General features: G+C 43.5%; 1 protein-coding gene across 1 annotated transcript; it reads left to right on the forward strand.

Moving 5' to 3' along the window:
• Positions 1-673: 673 nt before the first annotated feature.
• slc16a10 (solute carrier family 16 member 10) lies at positions 674-24,006 on the forward strand. The gene is made up of 6 exons (XM_028397002.1): positions 674-1,167; positions 13,194-13,338; positions 14,546-14,969; positions 20,267-20,410; positions 20,519-20,747; positions 21,504-24,006. The coding sequence occupies exons 1-6, from the start codon at positions 810-812 to the stop codon at positions 21,731-21,733; spliced, it is 1,530 nt and encodes a 509-aa protein (XP_028252803.1). The 5' UTR covers positions 674-809; the 3' UTR covers positions 21,734-24,006.
• Positions 24,007-25,079: the final 1,073 nt, after the last annotated feature.

Below are 25,079 nucleotides of genomic sequence, written 5' to 3' on the forward strand. Positions count from 1 at the left end.
GTTATGTATATATTTTATATATATATACATATATATATATGTATATATTTTATATATATATATGTTTTTTTTTAAATTAAGTCTAATTATAAGCCCTTCACCAAATCAATATTATTTAAAATAAGCTAGAATCTGTTAGAGTTTAAGGACTATGACAAACATTTGTATGAAAATATACATGTATAAGTCACAACAAATTGTGCTCTAATCTGAAAATGTATTATATTTTTCTTATTTGTTAAAAATTTAATAGATTCAAGAAATAAATATAGTTCTAGTAAAACAAATAATTAGAAGGCTGGAGTTAGAAAACTTGGTCTTATGAATATACAGATTAATAATAATAATAATAATATTAACAATACCATGCCACTTAATTTTATTAAAATGAGGATGAATTTACTGTATTTAGTTTTTTTTTTTGTTTAATATTTTTAAAACTATATTAATACACGTTTATATAAATCCATGGAGAGATAGTTTTAGCACTGAGTACAGGTTAAGCTGTATTCTTCAGATTGGAAACAACAGTAAAGTCACTGAATCAGTGTTTTAGCTTCTTCCTGGTAAATTACAGTGTCCAATCAGCGTCAGGATCTCCTCTAAGCCCCGCCCCCTCCACAGTGTCTATTTATAAAAGTGCCACAGCAGGTTTTTGACAGTTACACACATGCTGCATGAGCGACACCATCTGCTTCTCCTGCACAGCTGCAGCTTCACTGTCTGAGTTCTGGTTCCGGTAGACTGACTGTGGACTCCTCCACCTTAACAGCCCGGTTCTTTGTTTTGATTTAGTCTGTGACATCACGATGACAGAAGGGACCAACGTGCCTGAAAACGACGCAGCCGAAACTAATGAGGTGACCGCCGGCGGACCCGCAGAGGAGCCCCCGGTGGAGGAGAAGGAGAAGAAGAATGAGGAGGAGGAGGAGGAGGAGGAGGACAGCAAAGTGACCATCCCGGAGAAAGCGGAGGAAAAGGCGGCAGCGGAGGAGGGAGAGGTCGAGTTTGTGCACCCGGAGGGCGGCTGGGGTTGGGTGGTCATGCTGGCTTCCATGTGGTGCAACGGCTCCGTGTTTGGCATCCAGAACGCCTTCGGACTGCTGTTCCTCTCCCTCCTCCAGGAGTTCGGCTCTGTGGATGATCCGGACCTCCGCTTCAGGACAGGTGAGTCCGGGCTTTAATTAACATGTAAATTAAATTAAATGAAAAACGTTAAGTTTTAAAACGTTAGCTTCGGTCTGAATTAGCTCATCCGGGAGGAATTGAACCCGCGACCTTTGTACCTGACCTGTACACAAACACAAACTGTGAAAAATCGATAGGAACATATGAGAACTGGCATCTAATTTAATGTTTCTTTAACAAAATTACCGTGTAAAAACAGACAATACTGTAAGTTAGCTAACGGCAGCTAGCTAGTAATACGATATGTCGCTTCCTGTGTGTGTGTGTGTGTGTGTGTGTGTGTGTGTGTGTGTGTGTGTGTGTGTGTGTGGAGGGGAATCCTGGTCACACACTGAGGAGCTGCGATGGTTAAAGTGGTGGAGAACTGATGCTTTATGGTGCTAATGAAGACACAGTGTGGTTGTTGTGCTGCTCCTCAGCCTGAGGGTGGAGGTTGGATGAACTCAGCTCACATCCGCCCTGCAGCCACAACTGTTCAGGAGGAGGTCACAGGCCTGAGTTTACATCCACAATCAACTCATTTCTGACCGATTATTGATAAATTATGTACATTTTTATACCAAAACTGAGTTTAAACTGAGAAATTACTAGTCCAGATTACTACCAGTCACTTCGAAACATGGGTGCATCCACTGGGGACACTGAGTGTGAGTGTGAGTGCCACTCTGATGCAGATGAGGAGGTCAGAGTATAATCAATGGCATGAATAATCCCATTTTCTTTGGTCTATTAGGCCCTAAAGAGTTTAGAGGTGTGCCCTATTGGTTGCTTTTACTGATGAGTGATTAGATTAGATTAGATTAGATTAGATTAGATTAGATTAGATTAGAGCAGACATTGTCATGAGAAGAGCAGCTTGTTCTTGGCAGCAGTTGGAGTTCAAGTTTGTTTATCATGATGGTGAAATGTGTTGTCACCTCCCATTAAAGACAAATAAAGGCGGTCACTGATGAGCTAGCTTAAGGCTGTTCCATACTCCGCGAGACAAAGAGCGGAGAACGTACGTACTCCACGGGTGGTAAGAGATAAAAACACTGAGGTACCATACTCCGCGAGACGTGTGTGTGTGTGCAGAACTCCTCATACGGCCCGCCCACTAAACTATAAGGAAAGACTTTACTGAGTTTTTTTAACACACCACAAGGACTTGTGCCATGGCAAGAGGGCATTATACAGAGAGGGTGCCTGCAACAGCGTGAGATGTCCGGCGATGAGTTGTGAAAATGCGACATTAAAAGTAACAATAGCAAAGATTCAGTGTTTGTGCCTTTATGACCACATTTGCACATCTACTGTGTTCCAATGTGCCTGCGATACTTCAAACTGTCCGGTGACGAGCTGTGAAGATGCGACATTAAAAGTAACAATAGCAAAGATATACAGACATTGTTAACGAGCCTGTTATGCCCGGGTATGTAGGAGTATATAGAATGGTAATAACAGTCACCATCTGGTATGTGTGAATGTGAATTTCTTTCTTTCTTTTATTGCTCATCATGCAAAACCAGTATGGTCTTATCTAAATCTGTTGAATCAGTGCTGTTTATACACCTACCTATATACCTGGAGAGGCTCTTGCGCTTCTCCACATTCATCACGCCCACAATAAATTCCGACCAATCACAGCATGGTTGCCGCACAGCCTTGAAAGACAAAGTTCGGCCCGGACCCTGTGCACAGGAGTGCGGATCAGCGGGCGATCAGAGACAAAAAATGACGTCATTTTGTGGGCGTAACGTCTGCAGGGGGGGAAAATGTCTTTGTCTCGCGGAGTATGGATCCAGCTTTAGAGTTCCCGCTCCAGATGTTGTTTGAACAAACAGCTATTTTTTTTAAATAACTGCTCGTGTCTAAAGGAGTGGGATTGGGAGGAGGATGGGATGACACTCACACCAAATGTTTCTCTTGTTTTCATGCAATAAATAACCACGGTCTAATAACGGAACGCTTGAGCGAGATATCATTTCATACTGCAGGCATGTCGTCCTTTAATAGGACTGTTTTGAGGCTCTAAACATAGAAGGTACTTAGTCAAGTTTGGTGGAAGGAGTAGAGTTGGGACAAACAAACAAAAAGATCAAGAATTTGCTGTAATGACCAGTGTGATGCACATTATCGCTTATTACGCGGGTACTTACTGAAGAAAAGAAAATGTTGGTCTAACATTATATTTACTGGACCCTCTCAAAAAGATTGAGCCTTCTAAAGAGCCTGATCCAAAGTGGATCTGTTTCATTTTTGGGTGTAAAATATTGATATATTGGCTTTTGTTTTTGACTTCCTATATATGTTTTTTAACTTCTCGTTTGTACATTCCATTATGCAAAAAGAAAAACTGTTGCTAGTGAGCAATCTTGCTATATGCTTCAGACGTTAGAATCTTGTAGTGATGTATCGGTCGCGAACTAAACGGCTCTAAGAACCAGCTCTTTGAAGTAAATGATCGGAACCGGAGCCGCAGACATTTTTTGTTCCTATGTTTTTTTCTCCGTTATTGGTCGAATACACGATGTGTGGTCGCCTCTGTGTGTCTGCATCTCTGTTGTAATATAGGCTACATACAATCAGACATGGGATTGTTTTGACTTGATTGAAGCAAGGCGTCTGGACTTGTAGAGTTTTCTTGAAGACGTATCGCTGCTCATCCAACCAGAACTTATGAAGCTGCTTGGATGAGCAGCGATATGTCTTCAAGAAAACTCTACAAGTCCAGACGCCTTGCTTCAATCTTCTCTACGTATAAAGACCTGGATGACTGAGAATCTTCATCAACATTTTGACTTGATTGTTTTTGTACTTTTTTGTAGTTTAATGCGTGAAGTGAGTGAAGTTTGATGGAATTCTGGCATTTTTTTTTAACATTAAACCATTTGTCTTTGGGTTCACTGATTCTCTTAAAATTCATCAGTTGATGAGGGTGGATCACCTGCTATCATCAGCTGCCAGTTTGGTGCCATGGTTTCATTAACATAATGGTTTAGGACGAAGAAGAGAAAGGACTCACTTGACTATTTGTTTATTCTTTGAAATTTTGCTCTCATTAGAAGTCCATGCTTGGCTTAAGAAGGTGGAGGTCAGGGCTGAGGGTGTGTGGGCAGCTAAACTATGGCTGGAAACCCAAAGTTAATGTCTGAAAACTCAGGTGCAGCTGATTTTTGTTCTACCTCCATAATCCCCAGATTCTTTTCATTTTCACAGTTTTCACCCTCAGCCGACAAACACTTCGAGATATTTATTACACTTGCACACATCTCCCTCTGGAGACGTTATGCAACATTTTCCACATACGGAGCCGCACTCCCCAAAACCTGGACTTTGTTTATCTTCTTGTGTAAAACTCCTTTCTAGTTTTCTAGCTTTCCCAGCTTATCATCAACTGTCCTCTGATTATTCGTACCAATTTGGTGACCCGGTTAGTTAGCATGATGCCTGAGTAAGAAGGGAGTTCTGTTCACCCATGCCTATGTCTGTGTCAGTACTTGAAGTCATAAGCTGGAGATCTGGGTGGAGGATGGGCTGTAGCTTCGAACCAAAGTTCATGGGTGTCCCTGTAAGCATGGAGGTTTCTTCCAATGGCTTTGTTTACCTCTAACATGCTAGCTAGCACAGCATTAGCACAGACACCCCAAATCTATATGGGTATTGAAATGTATGCATGTTTCCTATTATACTTTGTTTTTTCCTGCTCATGTCCACCCTCTGAAGCGGGCATACACACAGAGCATGACATGCTGCTACACACAAGATATTTTTACTGCAAGTCTTCCTGTCGTGACAGAAGCGCTGGATGGAAATTAATTGGCCAGGTGAGTGGTTTTCAAGGATGTGGCTAGCATAGAGGAAGTACAGGCAGGAGGAGGGGCAGGATGGAAGTCCAGGAACACTTGATAAACATCATAATGGGACCCCCTTCCTTCCCCATTTTGGTGTTTTTGCCTTTAGGACAAAAACAGGGTCTTTAACTGGCATTGTTACGATTGTTATATTTCTCTTAATGATGATGGGAAAGGACCTGTAGCTGGACAAATAATTAGAGCTCATTGTTTATCATCCTTCATAACCATATTTATATGATAGAGATGATTAGCAGTTAATGACTTTGCAGAGCTGAAATCCAGACACTGAAAGCTGCATTGTGAAACGAACACGCCGACATACCAGCGCACATGCTGCAACACGTTTCTCTCACGTTCATTCAGGCTCTGCGGGGTTCTATTTGTCGAGTTGACTGTGACACATCGTGGGTTTTAAGTAAAGCTTTACCACAGAGAGGATGGACTTATAACCTTTCAATCTTCAGCGTGAGAAACGGAATGTGTGCTAGTAGTTAAACAGTCTATCTTCACAACTTGTTGCTACTAAATACATCTGTTTAAAAAAACGCATGTGGACAATAAAACTGGGGTTACCCTAACACATCACATTGATGATTTCACCTCAACTCCACTAGCTTTGGTGGTTTGAATTACGAAGTTCAGTGTAGCCCAGAGATGTCCAAACCTTTTTCAGGGAAGGCCAGATTTAATAATGCGAACGTGTCTGACAAGTTATTGACACTACTGTGAAGGTGAGATCTGATCATATGTGGCAGTAGACGTAAGTAAAATGTCATGTAGACTTATAGGTGGGAGTCATTTAGTGCTGATCTCAAGCGAGCCTTGTTTAATTTTAAGTGTTTTCAGTGTGAATGGGACGTAAAGATGTAATAACGTGCTTTATGACAGATGCGTACTGAAACAGGGCAGATTAGTTTGGAGAGAAGTGAACTGTGTTGAAGTGTTGGACCGGTGTTGGGCACTGCACCGTCTGCGTTGCCGTAACCAACATCCAAGCCCTATACAGCACCGCGTGACGTACCATGACGACGCAGACAGAATGAGCTGACAACGATCCACTCAGAACATCACGTAAACTTTACACAAAGACTTTAGACACCCCTGCTGTAACATTTATTGTCCCTGCATTTGTCAGCTGCTGCTAAAATTAGTAGCCCCGGAAGTGTTGCTTTAAGATAGAGTCTATAGTTTCTGCTCCAGAGTACAACACATTACTCAATGTGTCACCAGGTCATACTGTGTACATGATTTATTTTAATTTCCTGTTCTGATATGGTAGTGTTCACTGTTATCGACACTAATCCACCTGAGGCTGCACACTTGTCTTTATTATTGACCAAATATATAAATATAGGACAAGACCATCATGGCTGACGGATTCACCTACCAACACTGCTGATCTTTGCGGTGCCAAATATAACCCACATAAAGCTGGGGGAAGTCGCAAATACAAATCAGCCAATCAAAATGCTTAACACTGGGGCGGGAAGGTCCAGTCCGAACTGTCAGGTCAGCGGCCTCCACAACCCTCACAAGGCCCTGGTTAACTCCATGTGGGAATGCTAGATGGGGTTATTCTTGGACCTCGAGCCATAAACACCAACTTGCCTGTTGTCAAAGACATGTGGACCAAACGGGGAGTTTGGAGTCCTTGATTGTGCTGTTGTGATGGCTCTGGAGTAACCTGAGCTCATGTGGTCGACTGATGTTTTACGTCAATAACAAGGCAGCACATGACTATGTTGTGGCTGAATATTACTTTCACTCAGTATGAAAGGAAAACACGAAGTGAGACACACGGAGCTGATGTTTTGAACCTGGATGTGAAACTGACACATTGACGGGACACTGAAGCAGAAAATATTGTTTTAGTATCGCTGCCTGTGAGAGCCGTCCACAGTGAGCGTAAGGTACCTGCAACACCAGCTGTAGTTTGTTGGAGTTTGACCTGTGTTTGGGAACATTAGATTGGTTGTTTTTGTTACGTTTGTTGAGCAGAACGTCACGAAAACTACATATGATACTTTTTTTTTTTACATAATAATAATAAAGGATCCTAAACTACATTGTTTGAGAAAGCAAAAACCCTTTTCTCTCTTTGCCCCTGACCTTGACTACACAGCCTTTCTCCGAGTTTCTCCTGATGAGTTTAGCTTTGCATTTGCAAAAAGAACAATGTGTATTTTTTCAGGAACAGTCTGTCTCACATGGGCAACCTAACACAGCTCCAAAAAACCATGACAAGTTTTGGGCACACACACAGGTTAATGTTTGACAGGCCGTTTGATCTCAGGCGTGTGCAAACTTGAGTCTGAGTGTAGATGGGAGATAAAGCCCGGAGGTAAACACACTGGAAGCGGAGCACCACTTCAGTGGCAGCAGGTGGACCAATTGTTTGGCCTCCCTCACATGACATGCGTCATCAGGCCACAGCCCGAGGGCTGGATTGCCCATGGGCTGTCAGGAGAAGGCACACGGATCGATACAAGGGGGCAATAAAGCTAGAGGATCAATGTTCCTAGTTGTGATAAATTGTGCAGGATTATTAATATTGTTAGTGGAAAACAGTATATTCTGAGACAGACGATGACGACAACTCACAGTTGTGAGTTTATATTTGTTCTTATTTTCTGATGCATTTATTATGATTATGATTATGATTACAGGTCAAGTCAATAGAGTTCCTAATGAGTGATACAAACAGGGAGGTCTAATGTGTTTCCTGCTTCTGTGCATGCATCACACAATAAAAACACAATACAATATATTGACGTAAAGGAAGTTCAATCTGTGAAGAACAGCCCTGCCTTCATAAGACAAATCACACAGCTCTGCCAACCCGATACAAAACCACACTGCCACGATAACAAGATTCAACAAGAGGTATATGATGAGTGTGGAGACTGTGTGTCTGTAAACCGCCATGGCAGCCATAGAAGACAGCACGTGTTATATTGCTTAGATTGGGCCTGTATTTCTCTCTTATAAGGATTAACAAGTGATTATTTTAAATTAAATTGTTAGTATTAACTTATCAGCTACATCTGGTTTGGTTTTTCTTTATGTGCAGATGTCAGTCGAACAAACAGTTCTGGAGATGAGGGTTTAACGCAAAATGGGGGGTGTATTATTACCATTTCTATAGTTTCAGCTAAAAAACGGTGGGTGGATGAAAAGCTCCCCCAATCACCAACTCGCCCTGACACACCACCCCCCCGTCTCCTCCTCTGGCGGGAAACACAGCTCCCATTTCACATTTTTCATACGGTCCTCTTGTGTGTGCAGAAGTAATTCTGAGCACGCATCGTCGTGTTTTCTCTGTTTTTATGCATAGCTATAAATCACACTGCGGCTTCTCTTCTTTGGCTGTGTCAGTGTGAGGACACATGAAGGACATGATTTGAAACTTGGGATGCAAGCACGTTAAAATAAACTGCACCACCACCACCTTTACAGCCTCTAGTGGAGCAGCCTGGGACAAATGGCTTCCATCTGCTGTAAGCAAGAGGCGGAGTAACGGTTTTGATGGTCCGCTCTGGTCCAGATGTGTAACTGCAGCACCAAGAGGCCCCGGTTAGGGTTATCATCACTGGGGTCTTTGTGACTGAGCAGCAGCCACTGTAAAGACATACTTTACAGTTTTACACAGGAAGATCACTCTGAGTCTACAGGTTTAGGCTGAGAGCAGAATGAGGGATTAAACTATTCCCTCAGGCGTTTCCCTGCTGGGAAAACGTCAGCTGTCACCTGTAGGAATCTCTGTTTTATAACTTTCATTCAGGCTACAGCCGGTTTCCCCTCGATCTGCATGATTCAGTGTAAATCATTCGTGTAATGGACGCCAAAATCTTATCAGTCCTGACAGATGCGGCAGGGACTCCAGCCACGGATCTATGCCAGCAACAATTATAACGCCCTACACTGCAGAACTGTTAGTTTTAACAAGAAAAGAAGCCTCCTAATTAGTCTTAAAGGGGAACTCCGCAGGTTTAGGATCTGTCAGCTTTTTCTCACAAATTTCAATCTTTAACGTCAGAAAATCGCACTTTTCTTCTGGTAAATGTGCAAGCTTGTGTCTTACTCTTTCTTCTGGTAAATGTGCAAGCTTGTGTCTTACTTTACCTTAAACTGGTGATTTTTTGCCATAAATGTACAACTTTAATGTCTTTGTTACTTCAGTGCCTAATTTTTGAGGCAGATATTCCAGCAGACCTCCGTCAGTTGTAAAGAGGGTTCTGTGCAGCTCGCCTCAGGAGAGATGTCACTAATGAGTCTCAGCTGTGTGCCAAACATGTTCAGCTTAACATAGGCCAAACCCTGTAAACCCATTAACCCCGCCACTTGCTTTGCTTTTGACTTTTTTGAGAGGAGAATGTCCATTTTTGTTTCTAATGAGACGAGCATTAGGAAACAAAGCTCTGGCAGGATGTAATCTAAGGCCCGTCCAGCTGGGAGACGCTCTACAGTTGGCTTTTCATACCTTCCCTATTCCTGCCTATTCCTGCTCTGTCGCTGGCTTTTTTTTTTTTTTTTTTTTTTTTTTTTTTTTTATAAACCAGACAAAAATTTGCTCTGTGGGAGCCAACAGTGAGTTCAGTACAGTACGGTCCACTTCCTGACCCTAGGTCAGTGGGTCTAAAATTCTGACTGTAATGTGAGCTGGCTGCTGGGAGGTGCTACAGCAGCAGCTGCTGCTCTTTTCCAACATTTCTTCCGCCTGTGGAGCTACAGTGAGCCTGAATTAAATACGTTCGCTTCGCCATGTGACAGGTTAGGTGTGCACTATCCTGCAGGTACCGGTAAACTCTGGGCCTGTGCCAGTTGAAGCCTGGAAACTTTCATTAAAAGGGAGGCAACTACACCGAGTGTTCTCACATATGCATTTCGTCTTGTCACTGCACATCAAACCTTGCTGTTGAAACTAAAAGAATCGTTTTATAATCCACGAGAGAGAGAGAGACAGAAAGAGAGGGATCTACTTCACTAGTAGAATTGCTAACAGCAACCACAACCAAACAAGGAACAACATGAGTACACCAAGTCTTCTACAAACTCTGCATGTTTTCACCGACATTCTTGGGACTGCTTGGAATTGTAAACGTTTGCAGACTCAGTAGTGGAGCCTAAAAAAAAAAAAAAAAAAGATGTTTTGGGTCTTATCTTATCAGGCCTGAGGATGCACATTCATGTACGTCATCCTCCCGGCCCTCTGCCATGCTTCAATTTTTCAGCATGCTGTAAGAAAAACCACCGTTTCCACCATGTGTTGTAAAACCATGGAGATGGATACATGAACATGAAAACTTGTCATTGGATGCGTCTACAGAAAGAAGGACAACCGGAGAGATATTACTGTATGGGACATAAGGAGCAGGGTTGTGTGTGTGATCCTCTGGCCTTAAATGAGGCCTCCAAATGTTAGCCAAAGCATCTTTAGTCAACAGATTCCTAGAATGTGTTATAGGAACAAGCTGCTTATTTGACCAAGCTGGAGAAATGCCACCTCTCTGCCGTACGAACACAAACATGTCTGTCCATTAGTCGTTTCCATTAACTTTGGTTAATAGATAACCCCTTCAACCAGCTGCTTCAATGTTAGCCTTCTGTGCTTATTACAAGCTGAATGGAAGTATTTAGAGATCATTGCTAGAGTTTTCATTGCTCACATGACCCCCCCCCCCCCCCCCCCCCCCCGTCAATACTGCACATATGACAAATACGCCTCTTTAAATCTATGTCAGCAGATTTATTAGGGAAAAAAAAGGAAGTGAGTACAGACTGTGGTAGAAGAAGATGCAAACTATAACCACATCAATATATAAAAACATTCTGAACACTGTAATATTAAGTCCTGCACCTCTACAAAAACGGTACAATCATAAGTAGAAGAAGAGAGCAGTGAAACATGTCTTTCAATCCTAAAACATGAACAACAGTTGAGTTTCTTTCCATTTACAAAAAGAGCGAGTGCAGGAAAATGGATGCGTCATCAGCTATTTAACAGTTTGCATTTTAATTCCCTTTACAAATCATTAATTGTAGAAATTCAGCAAAAAACTTGTTCAATGTTTGTCACATGACGGCTGGAGTCATTCTGAGTTTCCTAGTTGCACTGATGTGTGCAGAATTCTCTTTCTTAGGGTCTTATTTGTGCATTATTTGCTATATTTCTGTGTCTGAATTTTGAATCACAAGCTACAAGAGGACGGACGGAACACGGTGAACTGCTGAGGATCTTTGACAGTTTGTCTTACCGTCTTATGTCCACATTTCCTCACAGGAGGCTTATTTGTTTGAACCAGTATAACCAGTTGTGGTTAAGCCACCATCACACGGTCCTGGGTTTGTCAAGGGACTTTTGAAATCTGTCACTTTAGGGCCCCTCTTGATTCTGTTCTTTCTGGTTTACACGAGTTCTCCAGGTGTCCCTCCTGTAGGCCCAGTCTTTGTGGGGTGACTGGGTTCAGCGCAGCAACCCAGTCTTTTAACAAAGCAGACAGACAACTCCGGGGCAACTGTGCCTCTTCTGTCAGTGTCTAAGTGGAGCCTAGAGGTGGATGTCACTGGGACACAGAGAATGCTCATATTACATTTTTAAATCTGGAATTTCTCTTTGTCTGAAGCGTAAATGCTTTTACATGGAGACAGCCAGCAGACCACAACAGTAATTTCCTGTTGTCTTTGAGGGGTTCTTTGCCCTTATTGGTCACTGTCTATTTATTACATTATGTAGCTTAAAGCGGGCTGATATAACCCACAAATATGAGACAAGGTAAAGAGGACTCCATTGAATTTTAGGCATTCTCCTGACTCACTCGCTCTGAAGAGGCTTTGACGGTTTATTGGCTCACACAGGGAGACCAGCACTGGGCATTAAGCCACAAGGAAGGGAACTAAATATAGATTACACATTCACATTTCCTGACTGAGGGGTTGTCACTGCCTTTTATCTAAGAAAAAAATCTTCCAAGACCAGCAGTGAAATCTGGTGACAAGTACACGTCTGTCAGGGTAGCGGGGTGTTTTTCTGCAGACCCTCTGTCTTGTGTGTGTATATATATATATAATATCCTCACAGCATGAGGTGAAATGAAGATTCAGAGCGAATTAAGACACAGAAACCTGACACGGTGGTCTCTCATTACATCAAAACCACACAAAAACATTCAAACTCCAACTGCTCCAACTTTTTCCCACAAGTTTCATCTGACCCAGAGCTTCAGGACTGAGAAAAACAACTTTGTGTGTGTCCTTCACCTGTCTCTTCAGCCATTCCTAACCAAAGCTCATTCCTCATTCCAGTCTCCATGGTCAAAGAGCACTGCACTTATACTGCTATATATATATATATATATATATATATACCTGGGTGCTCTGTCGGCATGTCTTCTTTTTGCTTCTTTTCCTTGTTAGGAATAACTCTACTTTTAAAAACTGTGTGAGATATCCTCCAACAAATTCTCACCGTTTCAGTATTGCCGAAAATGCGTCACATGTATCTGAGCATATATATATATATATATATATATGCAGGTTTGCTGCAGCAAGTCGGAGTCGTGGTTAACCTTTGGTTTACAGAAGAGTGCTGACCAAGTGCTGAGCAAACACTGCAGATGTTTCCTGTGGTGGTTCTTTTGGTCACAAGTTGATCTCAAATTTACTCGGGTTTGGTTAACAAATAAATAAACACTATGTATTTGTTTTGGTTGAACATGCAAAGGAAGAGACTACCTTAAATACTTGAGGTCATTTCCAGGCTTTCAGAGCATTGTTTGTAGATCATGTTGGAGGAAGTTAAGTGCAAAGTTAGATACTGTCTCTGTGGTGCATGTGTTCTTAGAATTCGCGAGCTTGTTCCTTCCTGTCCACTCAGTGCATGTTCCCGCTGCCATTGTACGTTTTGAACCAGGAAGAGTCGAGTGGCTCTGTGGGGCTTCTGCCAAGCTGGTTTTCTTCTGCATAGCAAAAAAAAAAAAAAAAAAAAAAAAAAAAATGGAGGCAGACAGTTACAAGAAAACATGTGACAGCTGTCTGCTTGACTGGTGACATCATCAGCATTAAACATTTCCTGGAGACAGTGTTGCCAACAGTTTTTTTGTTTTGATTAAAATCTGTTTCCTGTTACGGATGGTGTCATTCATTCATGTTCTTTCTCTCCGTCTCCTGCAGCATGGGTGGGCTCCCTCTCCATGGGGATGATCTTCTTCTGCTCTCCCATCGTCAGCGTCTTCACCGACATGCTCGGCTGCAGAGTGACCGCAGTAGGAGGTGCTGCCGTCGGCCTGGTTGGCCTGCTGGCTAGCTCCTTTGTCAAGTAAGAAAATTCAAAATAGTACAAACTTATGAGGCTTTAATTTAGGGGGCCGCATCCTCCAAAGGACACAGTCTACAAAGGCCAGGCTTATGTAGGGATTGTCGCCTTAACAAACTAGTTAGGTCAGCGTAAGTGTGGACTTTGTAGACCGCATCCTTTGAAGGACGTTGGGCACGTTGGGTTGCATCGTTCACAGATGTGACATGAAGGCCAGGACTATGTACACAGCGTACTGTAACTGATGGATGAAGGACTGATGCCTTACTAAACTTGCTTCAGTGCATCCTTCATAGACTTTGATGAGAAGTCATTGAAGTGTTGGGAAATTTAAATTTGATTGATAATCAATGGGCAAACTCCATCCAGCTACCAGCGTGCTCTTGCTACATTTTATCACCATCTTGTGGGTAAGAGGCTCTGCATTGACACTCTGCTGTTAATATTTTCCTAGAATGTCATATTGCCCTACACGTGACGGAAAACTCACACACACACGCACAAAGATATGCGATTCCAACAAAGCAGCAACCGCTCCACCTTCACACTGCTATCGCGCACAAGTCACTAAATAAGTAATAAAATAGCGGCATTAGTGCTTATTAGGCGGGTTGTCAAATAGAAGTTCACGGACCCTGGTGCTGGCTGACAGCCAGCTCCTGAGGCGCACAGTACAAGGTGCAAAATACCTTAGTGGTATGATTTCACAGTTATTTTCTAAAGCTAAGAGTCAGATCTATGTAACTGAAACAGCACCAACGTGAAAACGCTTCTCTGTGCATACAGTATCTGAACCTTCACTACAAGACGTGAATCATTTTACATTCACAGTTAGGTGTGATTTATCGAGGTGGAACGACACCGAGGATAAAACGAGAAAGGTCGTGCGAAGATCAGAGTTCATAGGCAGGATGGAAATGTTTTGAATTTGATTTTAGTAACAGGTGTGGAAAAAGTATTTGTGCTTTCACATAGACAGGAAATATAACTATGAAGGAGTGCGTGTGAGACATCACCTGCAGCATCACTCCACTCCACTGAAACTCTAAAAACAGGCAAAGAGGTGTCCTCCGTCACTCAGCAGTCGCCTATAATTATGTGTAATTTTAATAAGTCTTAGCTTTGGCTAGGTCAGGACGCGGTACATAACTGGCAGGATTGCTGATGCAACTCTGAATTCTGGGTGTTACATTGTTGTGTTTCCCCTCAGGTCCCTGGGCCCCATGTACTTCACCTACGGCATTGTATTTGCCTGCGGCTGCTCTTTTGCCTACCAGCCCAGCCTGGTCATCCTGGGCCACTACTTTAAGAAGCGCCTGGGTCTGGTGAACGGCATCGTGACGGCCGGCAGCAGCGTCTTCACCATCACCCTGCCCTTCATGCTGTCAGGCCTGCTGCACAAAGTGGGCCTCCAGCACACCTTACGCGTCCTCTGCATCCTCATGTTCGTGCTAGCCCTGGCTGGCCTCACCTACAAGCCCCTGATGCCCGTCAAACCCAGTACGTCCCAAACGGGCAAAAAGCGCATCACCCAGATCTTCAACGTTAACATCTGGAAGTCTTTGGGATATCGCATTTGGGCCTTCGGTATCCCTGCTGCCCTTTACGGCTACTTTGTGCCTTACGTTCACCTGGTGAGTTTGTGCGTCCGAATCAAATGTGATTACACCACCTCTCTGTGTGTTCATGTGCTGTTTGTGTTGCTGGGTGCCCCCCTACCTCCTCATCCTCTTGGCCACAGGTCAGATGGATGACAAATTGCAACATGTAAATGCCGACAGTGGGATTCCGTGGTGTGATTTCTCAGTATCCTGGTCCCGCGCAGCGGATCTGTTTATTGGCACGAGAGAGAAAAGAGGGGTGAGAGGTTAGCCAGGGAGCTTTAACAACACAGTTATCAAAACACATAGCAATGTGAGTTATATTAATGTGAAAGCTGAGAAGCGGCAACCATAGCCAGAACCTTCCAGACGGTCAGTGCTGTGTTTTGACTCTCAGTGTGAGGTTGTCTCTGCCATAGAAAGAGAAAATGACTCCTTTCCTTAACGCAAGAAAAACACAAAATAGATGGCAGATGAACATGATTCTAGACCCTGGCGGATGTCATTGTTCCAGCATTCTTGACCAAAGACGCTCAGAGACAAATATATCATTATCAGAATGCCCTAGAAAAAAAAAACAATATCAGTCCTAAACGAATAAAATAATAAATATAGATAAACTCCATACACCATATGACCAACAGTCCAGCTTCACTTGATTTACTTTAGCATACCGCTGGTCTGTTTTTAGTTGTAAGGGTGTGAAGTGCCCTGAAAGTTTATCTGTTTTCATGCCATCAGTTCCAAACTTCCAATCATTGACTAATTGTTGCAGCTTCAGAGCATGTAGTGAGGAGCTAGATGACATCTTGGTGCATTTGTCAGTACAAAAAAAAAAAACAATCTTCCCAGTGTGTGGTGGAAGGACTTTCCTGTCCTGACCTCAAAACCGCCAGACGAATGACCTCATCACACTTTGTCAGACTTTACAAACGTTAAATGGACTGTACAGGAAAGCAGCAAACTCATATGTTGGCTGCATTACCAGCTCTCGTTTTGGCAAACAAACAAAACTTTTGCTATTGTCAACCTTCAGCAGGACAGTATTTTGTGTTGCCCGTGTGTATGATTGCATGCTTTTCCTTGTGTGTTTGTAGATAACGTCTATAGATTTTAAAGGCCCCGTTTCACAAAATAAGCCTCACTTAGTACCGCTCTTACCCCAGTGACAGTGTTTATGAAACTAGCAAAATTCCATTGAGGTCTGCAGATGTGGGCATGAAGGGCTAAAGTCCTAGAGACACAGATATCTCTAAATCTGATTAAATAAAGCCAGTCTGCCATGTTACACACCACTAAAAACACTGACATTTGTAGTTTAGGCAGGGTGACTCTTAAACATATACATTTAAGAGGCGTTTACCCGATAGCAGCCAGAAGAGACTTTTGCGCATGTGTGTGTGAGATACTGTGTGCTCCTGGTGAATGTAGCCAAATATGACGAGAAGACTCCATCTGCAGCTCTCATTTCAGCCCAGGCCACAGATCTGTAAACAGGCTCCACTTCCCATGGACCGGCTGCAAAGCCGTGACTTTTGAGGAAACGTGTCTGTGTGAGGGCTGCAGATGAGCCCGACTCAGGAGGTGACTGTTTGTTTGTACGGGGTGACTGTTATTAAAGGGATCGAGATCCCAGACTGTGTTTTCCCCAACACTTCTCCTGTGTCTGCTACTGAGACTGTGACACTGCAGGAGGCCCAGCTGCAGCTTCACAGCCACCTCTGGCCTTATAGCCCCTCTCTGCCTGCACTTAGCTGCAGAAATGTGACCGTGCATGGGAGGAAGAGTCTAGAGTGTGTGTGTGTGTGTGTGTGTGTGTGTGTGTTCCCTCAAGAAAATGCTGAGCGCAGCCTTTTACATGGGCTCGTCTGTTTTTCTTCTTACTATCTGAAAACTATAAACCTGTAAAGTGCAATTAGGGACACACAGTTTTCCACGTGTTGGCCTCTGGGTATGGCTTGCTGTTTGCTTACTGATAAAAAGGTGTGTCAGCATATCACCCAGAGCAGCATGGTAAAAAAAAATGTACTACCAAAACTCTGAACTAATCATCTGAAGGGGTAATGCAGGACAGATTGGATTGATGGATTGCCTACAGATCGGTATTTTTCTTTATAAAGCTGCCTAGAAATGAGCATGTTTCGGTGTGTTTAATGAGGAGCACCTGCTGGGCTGTGGTCTGTGTATGTGTGTGTGTGTGTGTGGGCTGGATGTTTAATGACCATTAAAGCAGCCAAAAGAAGAAAGCTTGGAAAAGGTGGATCGGTCCACAGTGGGGCTCTGGAGGGGGAAATAACACGCTTACAGCAGACTGTTTGAGAAAGTATGTTACCCAGTGATTAACTGGGCAACACCAAGGAGGTTTTTTGGAGAACCTGCTCGTGGGGTTCCTCCTACAGTCTGATGAGCGCCATGGTCTGCTACAACTGTAGTAGATGTTTGTTTGTTGTTTTGTTGACTGATCAGCCAAGGCCACGGGCAGGCGCCGAGTGTCTCACACAAGAATACTTTACTTCAGTTGGCTTCATTCAAATAGCTCTACACAGGCTGCTGTGGGCCTCCACCCACCCCAGCAACATGCTGCCTCAGCTCCGTCACTCTTCTCAGCCCGCGCAGGCGCAGGCGCAGGTGCAGGTGCTCACACACACACACGCACACACAGAACCCGGAAGTCAACCGCCGCCTGCTCACCTGCTGCTAATCAGCACCATCAGTGTCAGAACTCCATCAAACACTGCGAAACTACTCAACAACACACCGCTCCAACACGTACATTATCAACATGTCTACAATACGTCCCATATTAACATTTTCCCCACACAGCGAACAAACGCGTCATATCAACATAAACTGTAAACTTAGCGTTTCTGCGCAAATAATACAATGGAAGCGAACAGTAATAGCAGTTTAACCAGGTAAACATCCATCATTTTAAAACGGTATTTAAGCAGGTTAATGACAATATTACCTTATTTTAGCCGGCTCCCGTTTAAAAGAACCGCGGATTCGCTGTCGTCTTCCGGAAGCGGTTCAGCTACACGGGCCAAACGCTCTCCTGTTTCAGTTATTTGTCTCCTCTGACATCACCTTTCATTTCCTTGGCTTTATTCCTTGCTTTAACCATGAGTTTGAACTTTAGTTTACTTTCTTCTTCTTCGTCTTCGTCTTCTTCTTCTTCTTCTTCTTCTTCTTCTTCTTCGTGTGAATTTCCAGCAGCCCGCAGGAACTGAATTACAAATGGTTGCCCCCTGGTTTGATTTAATGGCAGGTGGCAGGTGGCAATCTACTTTCAGGTGCATTACCGCCCCCTACTCTGCTGGAGTGTGGGCCTGAGCGGGTAAGACTAAAAACAAACAAACAAACAAATAGGATCTAGGCTCCCAACTCCGTTTGGCTCGTCCTTTGATACATTCTGTAGTCCTGTTTATACCTGAACCCCATTCATCACCCCAGTCATTCAGTCTATTGTTGATGTAAAACTCCTCAGTGATGCTCGAATTCCTGCCAGTGTGTGTTTTTCCCCCATTAAAAGAGCAGCACAGGTGGTACTAATGACTTTAACCATGGCTTTAAGGGCTGAGATGGAATGCAGAGATCATTATTGTTATTAATTACACGTGTGTTTGACAAGTGAGAACGAGCCTCAGAGCCGTCCATGGAGAGCCCGTCCACTTTCCGTGCATGCCAGACTGCACCAAATCTGGCTGCAGCTCACCTGGCTGAGTTCAGATTAGGACTGACAGTCCTCAGATGTAGCTCTCTCTCTCTAGGAGCTCTGCTGCTGCTTGTTGGATGAGTTAAATCAATATGGCGGATGCTGCACTTAAAAGGCCTCTGTAAAAAGGAATCTTGTCTATTGAGACACCGCTCCACTCCTCAGAGTTCACGTTGTGTTAGTTCAAATGCATTATGGGAAATATAGGATGTGATCCAGGGTAGCGGTAGAGCACAGGTTAGATCTTTGATAAAAGTTGAAAAGTTGTGTGTGTGTGTGTTTATTTTGTGAGGCTTCCCGCCAGGCTCAGAGTTACATCACACGAACTTATGCACATGAAAACGTGATCAAAGACACGCACATGATCTAAAAAAACAAACATCCTGCTGCCATCCCTGCTACTCTTTAGTGCAGTTCTGATAATCCATCAGCTCAATCAGTTTGGAATTAGCACATATAAATATTTGTTTTGTTGTGGGGGATTACTGTCATGTGAGGCCGACAGACGTATTGATTAAAACAGGAAGTTGCACTTTGGTTGAGTTAGCACATGACACAACCTTATTCTACAGCCGAGCAGAGAGCCAGAGAAGGGATGCCTGAAACATCGAGTGGCGTTCAGTAAGATTAAACATGTCCTCATCGGTCTGTCTGACACTTCTAGCTGAGTGCACAGATTCTATCTTGAGTCTTCTGGCCTATTGCTGCTCGTGCTCTGGCCCTAATAAATGCTGTCATCATGAAGCAGTCTGGACATGTCTCGGAAGCAGAGAATATATCAGTGCTGTATGCCTGGTTATAGTGAGTGCGTATGTTTATCACGTGAACCTTTCAAACAGCACTGCAGCTGGGAGACAGCCAGGCGCATCTGGCTTCTCTGTGAAAAACCTCCTCCCGAGGGGTCAGCGCCAGTTCAGTGCGTGTATCATCAGTCACTGTGCTGATGCATCATGTACATTCACACATGCTGAGATTCCCCTCTGAGTAGGACGCTCCTGATTACAGAGCATGTTGTTGTATACTGACAGAGGCACCAAGTCATACAGAGGTCTGTGCAGACGGACGTGTGACCTTCAGAGGGGGGTCCTCAGTGATCACGGGGGCTGCACAGGCAGCAGACACACGGGTCCTTTGAGCAGAGCTGCTACAGCCTGCAGCCTGGAGGTAGGAAAAGTTGTCAGAGGTCCACACAGCCGGCCGGCCGGCCCCTCTCTCCCTCTCAGCGTCTGAGGGCTCCACAGATCAGAACAGTGGGGGACTGAGGAACATGGCTGCTGCCACATCACTACACTGCTGCTTTTTCTAAAAGAGGAGCCGAGCAGTAACTCACAGCAGCAACTGGGGATGGGAGAAACGGAGGATACGGATGCTGATGAGGCTGTAATGTGGTAGCAGCAACAAACAGCTGCAGAACAGGAACATCACTCTTTAAAACTTCACATATTTTTAACACCCAGTACACTCAGCATGCTGCTGGTTTAAGTTATGATGACTGGGACAAAGCTGATTTTCTGTGTTCAGTCTCCTGCTCTGTCTACATTCCTTTATGGACATATCGCCTTCCATCTGGAATGAACTGTAACATGAGACGGCTGCTTTGTTTTTTTGTCTGCAGATGCAACACGTGGAAGAACGTTTTGGACCAGAAACCAACAAAGAGGTCCTGCTCATGTGCATCGGCATCACATCCGGCGTCGGTCGACTCATCTTCGGCAGGGTGGCAGACTACATCCATGGAGTCAACAAAGTATACCTGCAAGTGAGTGTCAAGGAAGCACGTTAAATGATCCTGATGCTGGACTGAAACATAGTATCTGGGCATCCTTAAACTAAAATGTAACCTGTGTACCTTTATGGACTCTTTCAGGTGACCTCCTTCTTCGTCATCGGCTTCATGTCCATGATGATCCCCCTGTGCAACATCTTCGGCGGGCTGATCGCCGTCTGCCTGCTGATGGGGCTGTTTGACGGCTGCTTCATCTGCATCATGGCCCCTATCGCCTTCGAGCTGGTGGGATCCAAAGACGTGTCACAGGCCATCGGCTTCCTGCTGGGCCTGATGTCTGTGCCCATGATTGTGGGGCCACCGATTGCCGGTAAAACATGGCTCATAAAGCTCCAGTAGAGATAAAGAGTGGTCCTCCTCACACAGTCTCCTGCTCCATCTAGTGTCCATCATGTCACATTGTAGGTTTTAAAGCTGCAGGGTGTAAATGAGTCACATACTGCGGAGAGCCTCTCTCACTAAAGCTCAGCAAAGAGTGAAAACAGGAAACTTGTTCAGCAATTTGACAACACAGAGCTGCATACAACACAAGCAAGTGTGGAACTGTGGGGTTTACAGATTTCCCATGATGATAGCACAGTGTGAAAGACAAAGAACTGATTTTTTTCTAGATAGAAATACAGTGTGTGTGTGTGTGTGTGTGTGTGTTATTGTCCCTTTAACCTCTCTACACCATATTTAAGCATGGACAAAGCTTCAGTGACGCCACCCTAAGTTTCTGAAGAGGTGTTCTTGAGTCTCTGAAATGTGCCACGTTGGCAGCGCCACAGTCCGCCTAAACTCCAAATACAGGCAAAGATGTGGAGTGAGGCAGTCGTGGAAACAGGAAGCTCACACTGAGAGTTGCCACTCGCCTCCACTAAGGGACAGAACAAACCACAACTAGTGAACTGTGACCACAGAGTGACATCCCCGAACTTGGTGGTCACCTAAATTCCTAGTTAAGCAGTGGAAACCCCGGTGGCTACATGGGGAAGTGTAGTTTTTGATGCTCACCCGCTGGCTTCATTTCTTCTTTGAATTATCTGTAATCTGATATGGATTAAACCCCGTCCTGTGCTTACAGGTTTCCTGAGGGACTCGCTGGGCAGATACGACGAGGCCTTCTACCTGGCTGGTATCCCTCCCATCATCGGGGGGGCCTTGCTGTGCCTGATACCCTGGGTGGAGGCCAAGCGCAAGAGGGCAGAGAAAGAGGCGGCCCTGAGCAAGGAGCAGGACGTCACAGAGAAGATGATAGAGAACGAGAAGGCTCAGGGAGACATAGCACACAAAACTGGAGAGTCCATCCTCTAAGAGCCTGACCCGAACAGACTGAAAGAGAGACACACGGGGTCAGACTGAGGCGGCCAGCAGTGTTAAGATACTCTGTGTGTGTGTGTGTGTTTAGCCAAGATTGTAATGACTGAGAAGATGCCAAAGACATATCAGACCTGATGAAGTACAGCTGGGTAAGAACTATGCATTAGATTGAACCAATCTCACAGCAGGCAGATTAAAAAAGAGTTCATGAACGGATTAGAAGTGTATCATATAGGATAAAACCGAAATGGTGCAGAACTTGATTTGATCCTGGTCACACAGGAGTGAATCTTTTCATAGTGTTTTAAAGGGATAATCTCTGAGAAGTGTTTTTTTTTTTTTTTTTTTAGCGCAACACTCTGGGATCTGAACTGTAAAGGTGCTGTGACACTTCGTAGTTTACGGAATTACACTGTTAGAATCCAGGTTCACCACTAATCTCAGTTTATGCTGCATTCTGTACAGTTCTGACATCACCATTAGATTGATTGTGGAGTGGGTGGGGGGGGGGGGGGGGATCCGACTCGAATTTATTGTCATGAATTTATATTTGTATTAACAAACACACATAAACATAGGGGGGGGGAAAACAGTATTACGAAAAAATGTGAGGGTTAATCTGGTGTTAATCCAGGTGAAGAGACTGAAAACCAAACTATCTAGCTGTACTATCGTTTTGTGTGCACATTTTTTTATATTATAAGGAAAATTCTAGTGTCTTCTTAAAATTTGATAGAAGAGGTCTGGAGTCTGAACTGTGGACACATCAGAGCCATGATGCTGGGACCGCTGTAAGACTCCAGTCCCGCTGGAAACAGGATAAATGTTAGTGATGTGGGATGCACAGCTGTGCTGCTGAACAGTGTCAGTGTGAGTAAATGTGACGTGCTGTTGTACATGTACCTCTTGCCAACGCCCGCAGATAACCAGCAGGTGTCTTCTCGCCGTGTTGAATACGTCCAACGATGTTCAGCAAAGTGTTAACTTGTGCATTGACTTACAGTCAGTCAGTAGGATGAAAGGATCTGCCTGTTAAATCAATGGCAGCTGGTTAGCTTAGCGTAGCCCCGTCCGAACGCAGGACTCTGAATCTCAGTAATTATCACACTGTATCTTCTTTTTTTTAACTTCTTCAGTCAACAAACAACAACAACATCTTCTGTTTGTTTGTTTGTACACCTGCTGTCACTGTTAGGAGCCTGATATGAGTTCATAAGGAGCCGTACTACAGTATTACAAGGTGTTTGTTTGACAATTTAAAATACTTTTAGTGGAAACTTTTTATAACCCCAGCAGTATAATCAACAAACTGACGAGGTCCAGGTCATAAAACCCACACATGGATGGATGATGACCTCAGAAAAGGACCAAAGAAACAAAATGCTATCACACATTTATCCTCAGTGTCGGATCATTTCAGTGCCCTCTCTTTGAAACGGAGCTTAATTATTAACTGTCAGTTGATCATTGACTCTGTGCCCAGTTCGTTAACCTCTAGTTTATTATATGTTTTCATATTATATTTATTTTTGTGGGGGGGGGGGGGGGGGTGGAGTAAAGCTGCCATTTGCCTGAAAGCTTTAAATTCATTCACTGAAGACCAAAACTGATGTGAAAGCGTGTCCGTCGGCCATGTTTGTGCCTGCAGGTAGTGTCAGTGAACCATCTGAACAGTCTGACGGAGCTCTTAAAGGACGAAATCACAGGACCTCCGCAGATCTGTGACAACCTCTACCTCATGTGATCGTAGAGCTCGTCCCCTCCTATCAGGACAGCGTAGCTTGAAGTGCTAGCTCTCCAACGTTCTGCCCTTTTAGGATCCTTCCTGCCTTTTTAATTCATTCTCCTTCACGACCTGCGTGATTGACTTTGTTTTTCTATTGAGCTATTGCTTCATTCCTGCCTCTTAAAGCAGTCGGTGCCATCCAAAGAGACATTTTAAAAAGTGATTTTTTTTTTTATATTTAGCTGTTAACTTTAGACCAAAGCTGCCTTCAGATAGCACACAGAATGTTTATGTGGCTCACAGAGTCTTATCTGCGCCAGTGTTTATAGCAGTAAACTGTTTACTTTGGAGCTTCGTTCATATTTCGGTCTTAATTTTTGTCTCAGTTTGATGTGTTTTATTTGATAATTTGACATTTCTCATGCTTACATATTCCTTTTGCTATGGTTTCCCTCTATTATCACCGGATGTATGGTGAACTACAGTATATGCAATGTATGTAAACACAATCAGATTTTAATGAAAAAAAGATGAAACCTTCCACTGACTTTTTCCTAATTTATGTACGTCTTATATATGTCGTGTGTGTGTGTGTGTGTGTGTGTGTGTGTGAGGCGATCCAGGAGGTAATGAATGCCCTGTATGTGGACGTTTAGAGGGCCTCATACTAGGGCCTCATACTGGGGCCTCCACATGGATGCCACCAAAAGGTTTAGGTGTGTGTGTGTGTGTGTGTGTGTGTGCACATTTGCACCAAATAACTAGGATCAGTTGTGTAATTATGCAATAGTTAAATAAAATTTAAGGGCACATATCAGACATTTAAACTCCAAAATCCCAAATATGTTGACAAAAATATGAATTAAATATATATATTTTTTAATTTTTTATGCTTGTCTACATCAACAATAACATGATAAAATATGTATGTATTTTTATATATAAATTTTATTTATTATTCATTTAAATATACATTAACTATACATTACAGAGACTTTAAAATACAATATTGATATTTATATATTAAAATAAAATATACATGATTTATTTAGTTATACGTTTTAAGTTATACGATTAAATAAGGCCAATATGATTTTTGGTTATTAAAATAAATATATATATATCGGTATATGCATTTTAAATACGTTTGGGCCACTAGAGGCCGCCATTTTTTTTATACTGAGTTGTCATCACTTCCTACAACACTGAATCGTTAGATATCACGTCATCTAATTCAGAGAGTCAAGAGAAGCACAGAGGATTCACTCCGCCCTAAATTCAGGACACCGAGAACGTGAATGATTGACAACAACTCTCTCCGAGTCAGGTCCAAATATATATTTATATAAGTTATTCTCTACATTTATATAACTTATATTAATGTAAGTTATATACATGAAAATATATTCGGTTGCTAAAACTCTTTTTTTTTTTATTGTGCGCATCATCTTTCAATAGACGATCTTCGCAAACTACCAGCAGCAGCCAGCCATACATCGGCTGTTGACGTATGGAGGGACTCCGCAGCTGTCTCAGCGGGGCCCCGCGGTGACTCCCCCGGCCCGTCCAGCTGTGTCAAAAAATGACCGACTCCATCCTAAGTGTTTAGCCCGG

Source organism: Parambassis ranga, chromosome 24 (genome assembly GCF_900634625.1).
Source record: "Parambassis ranga chromosome 24, fParRan2.1, whole genome shotgun sequence".
Lineage (NCBI taxonomy): Eukaryota > Metazoa > Chordata > Actinopteri > Ambassidae > Parambassis > Parambassis ranga.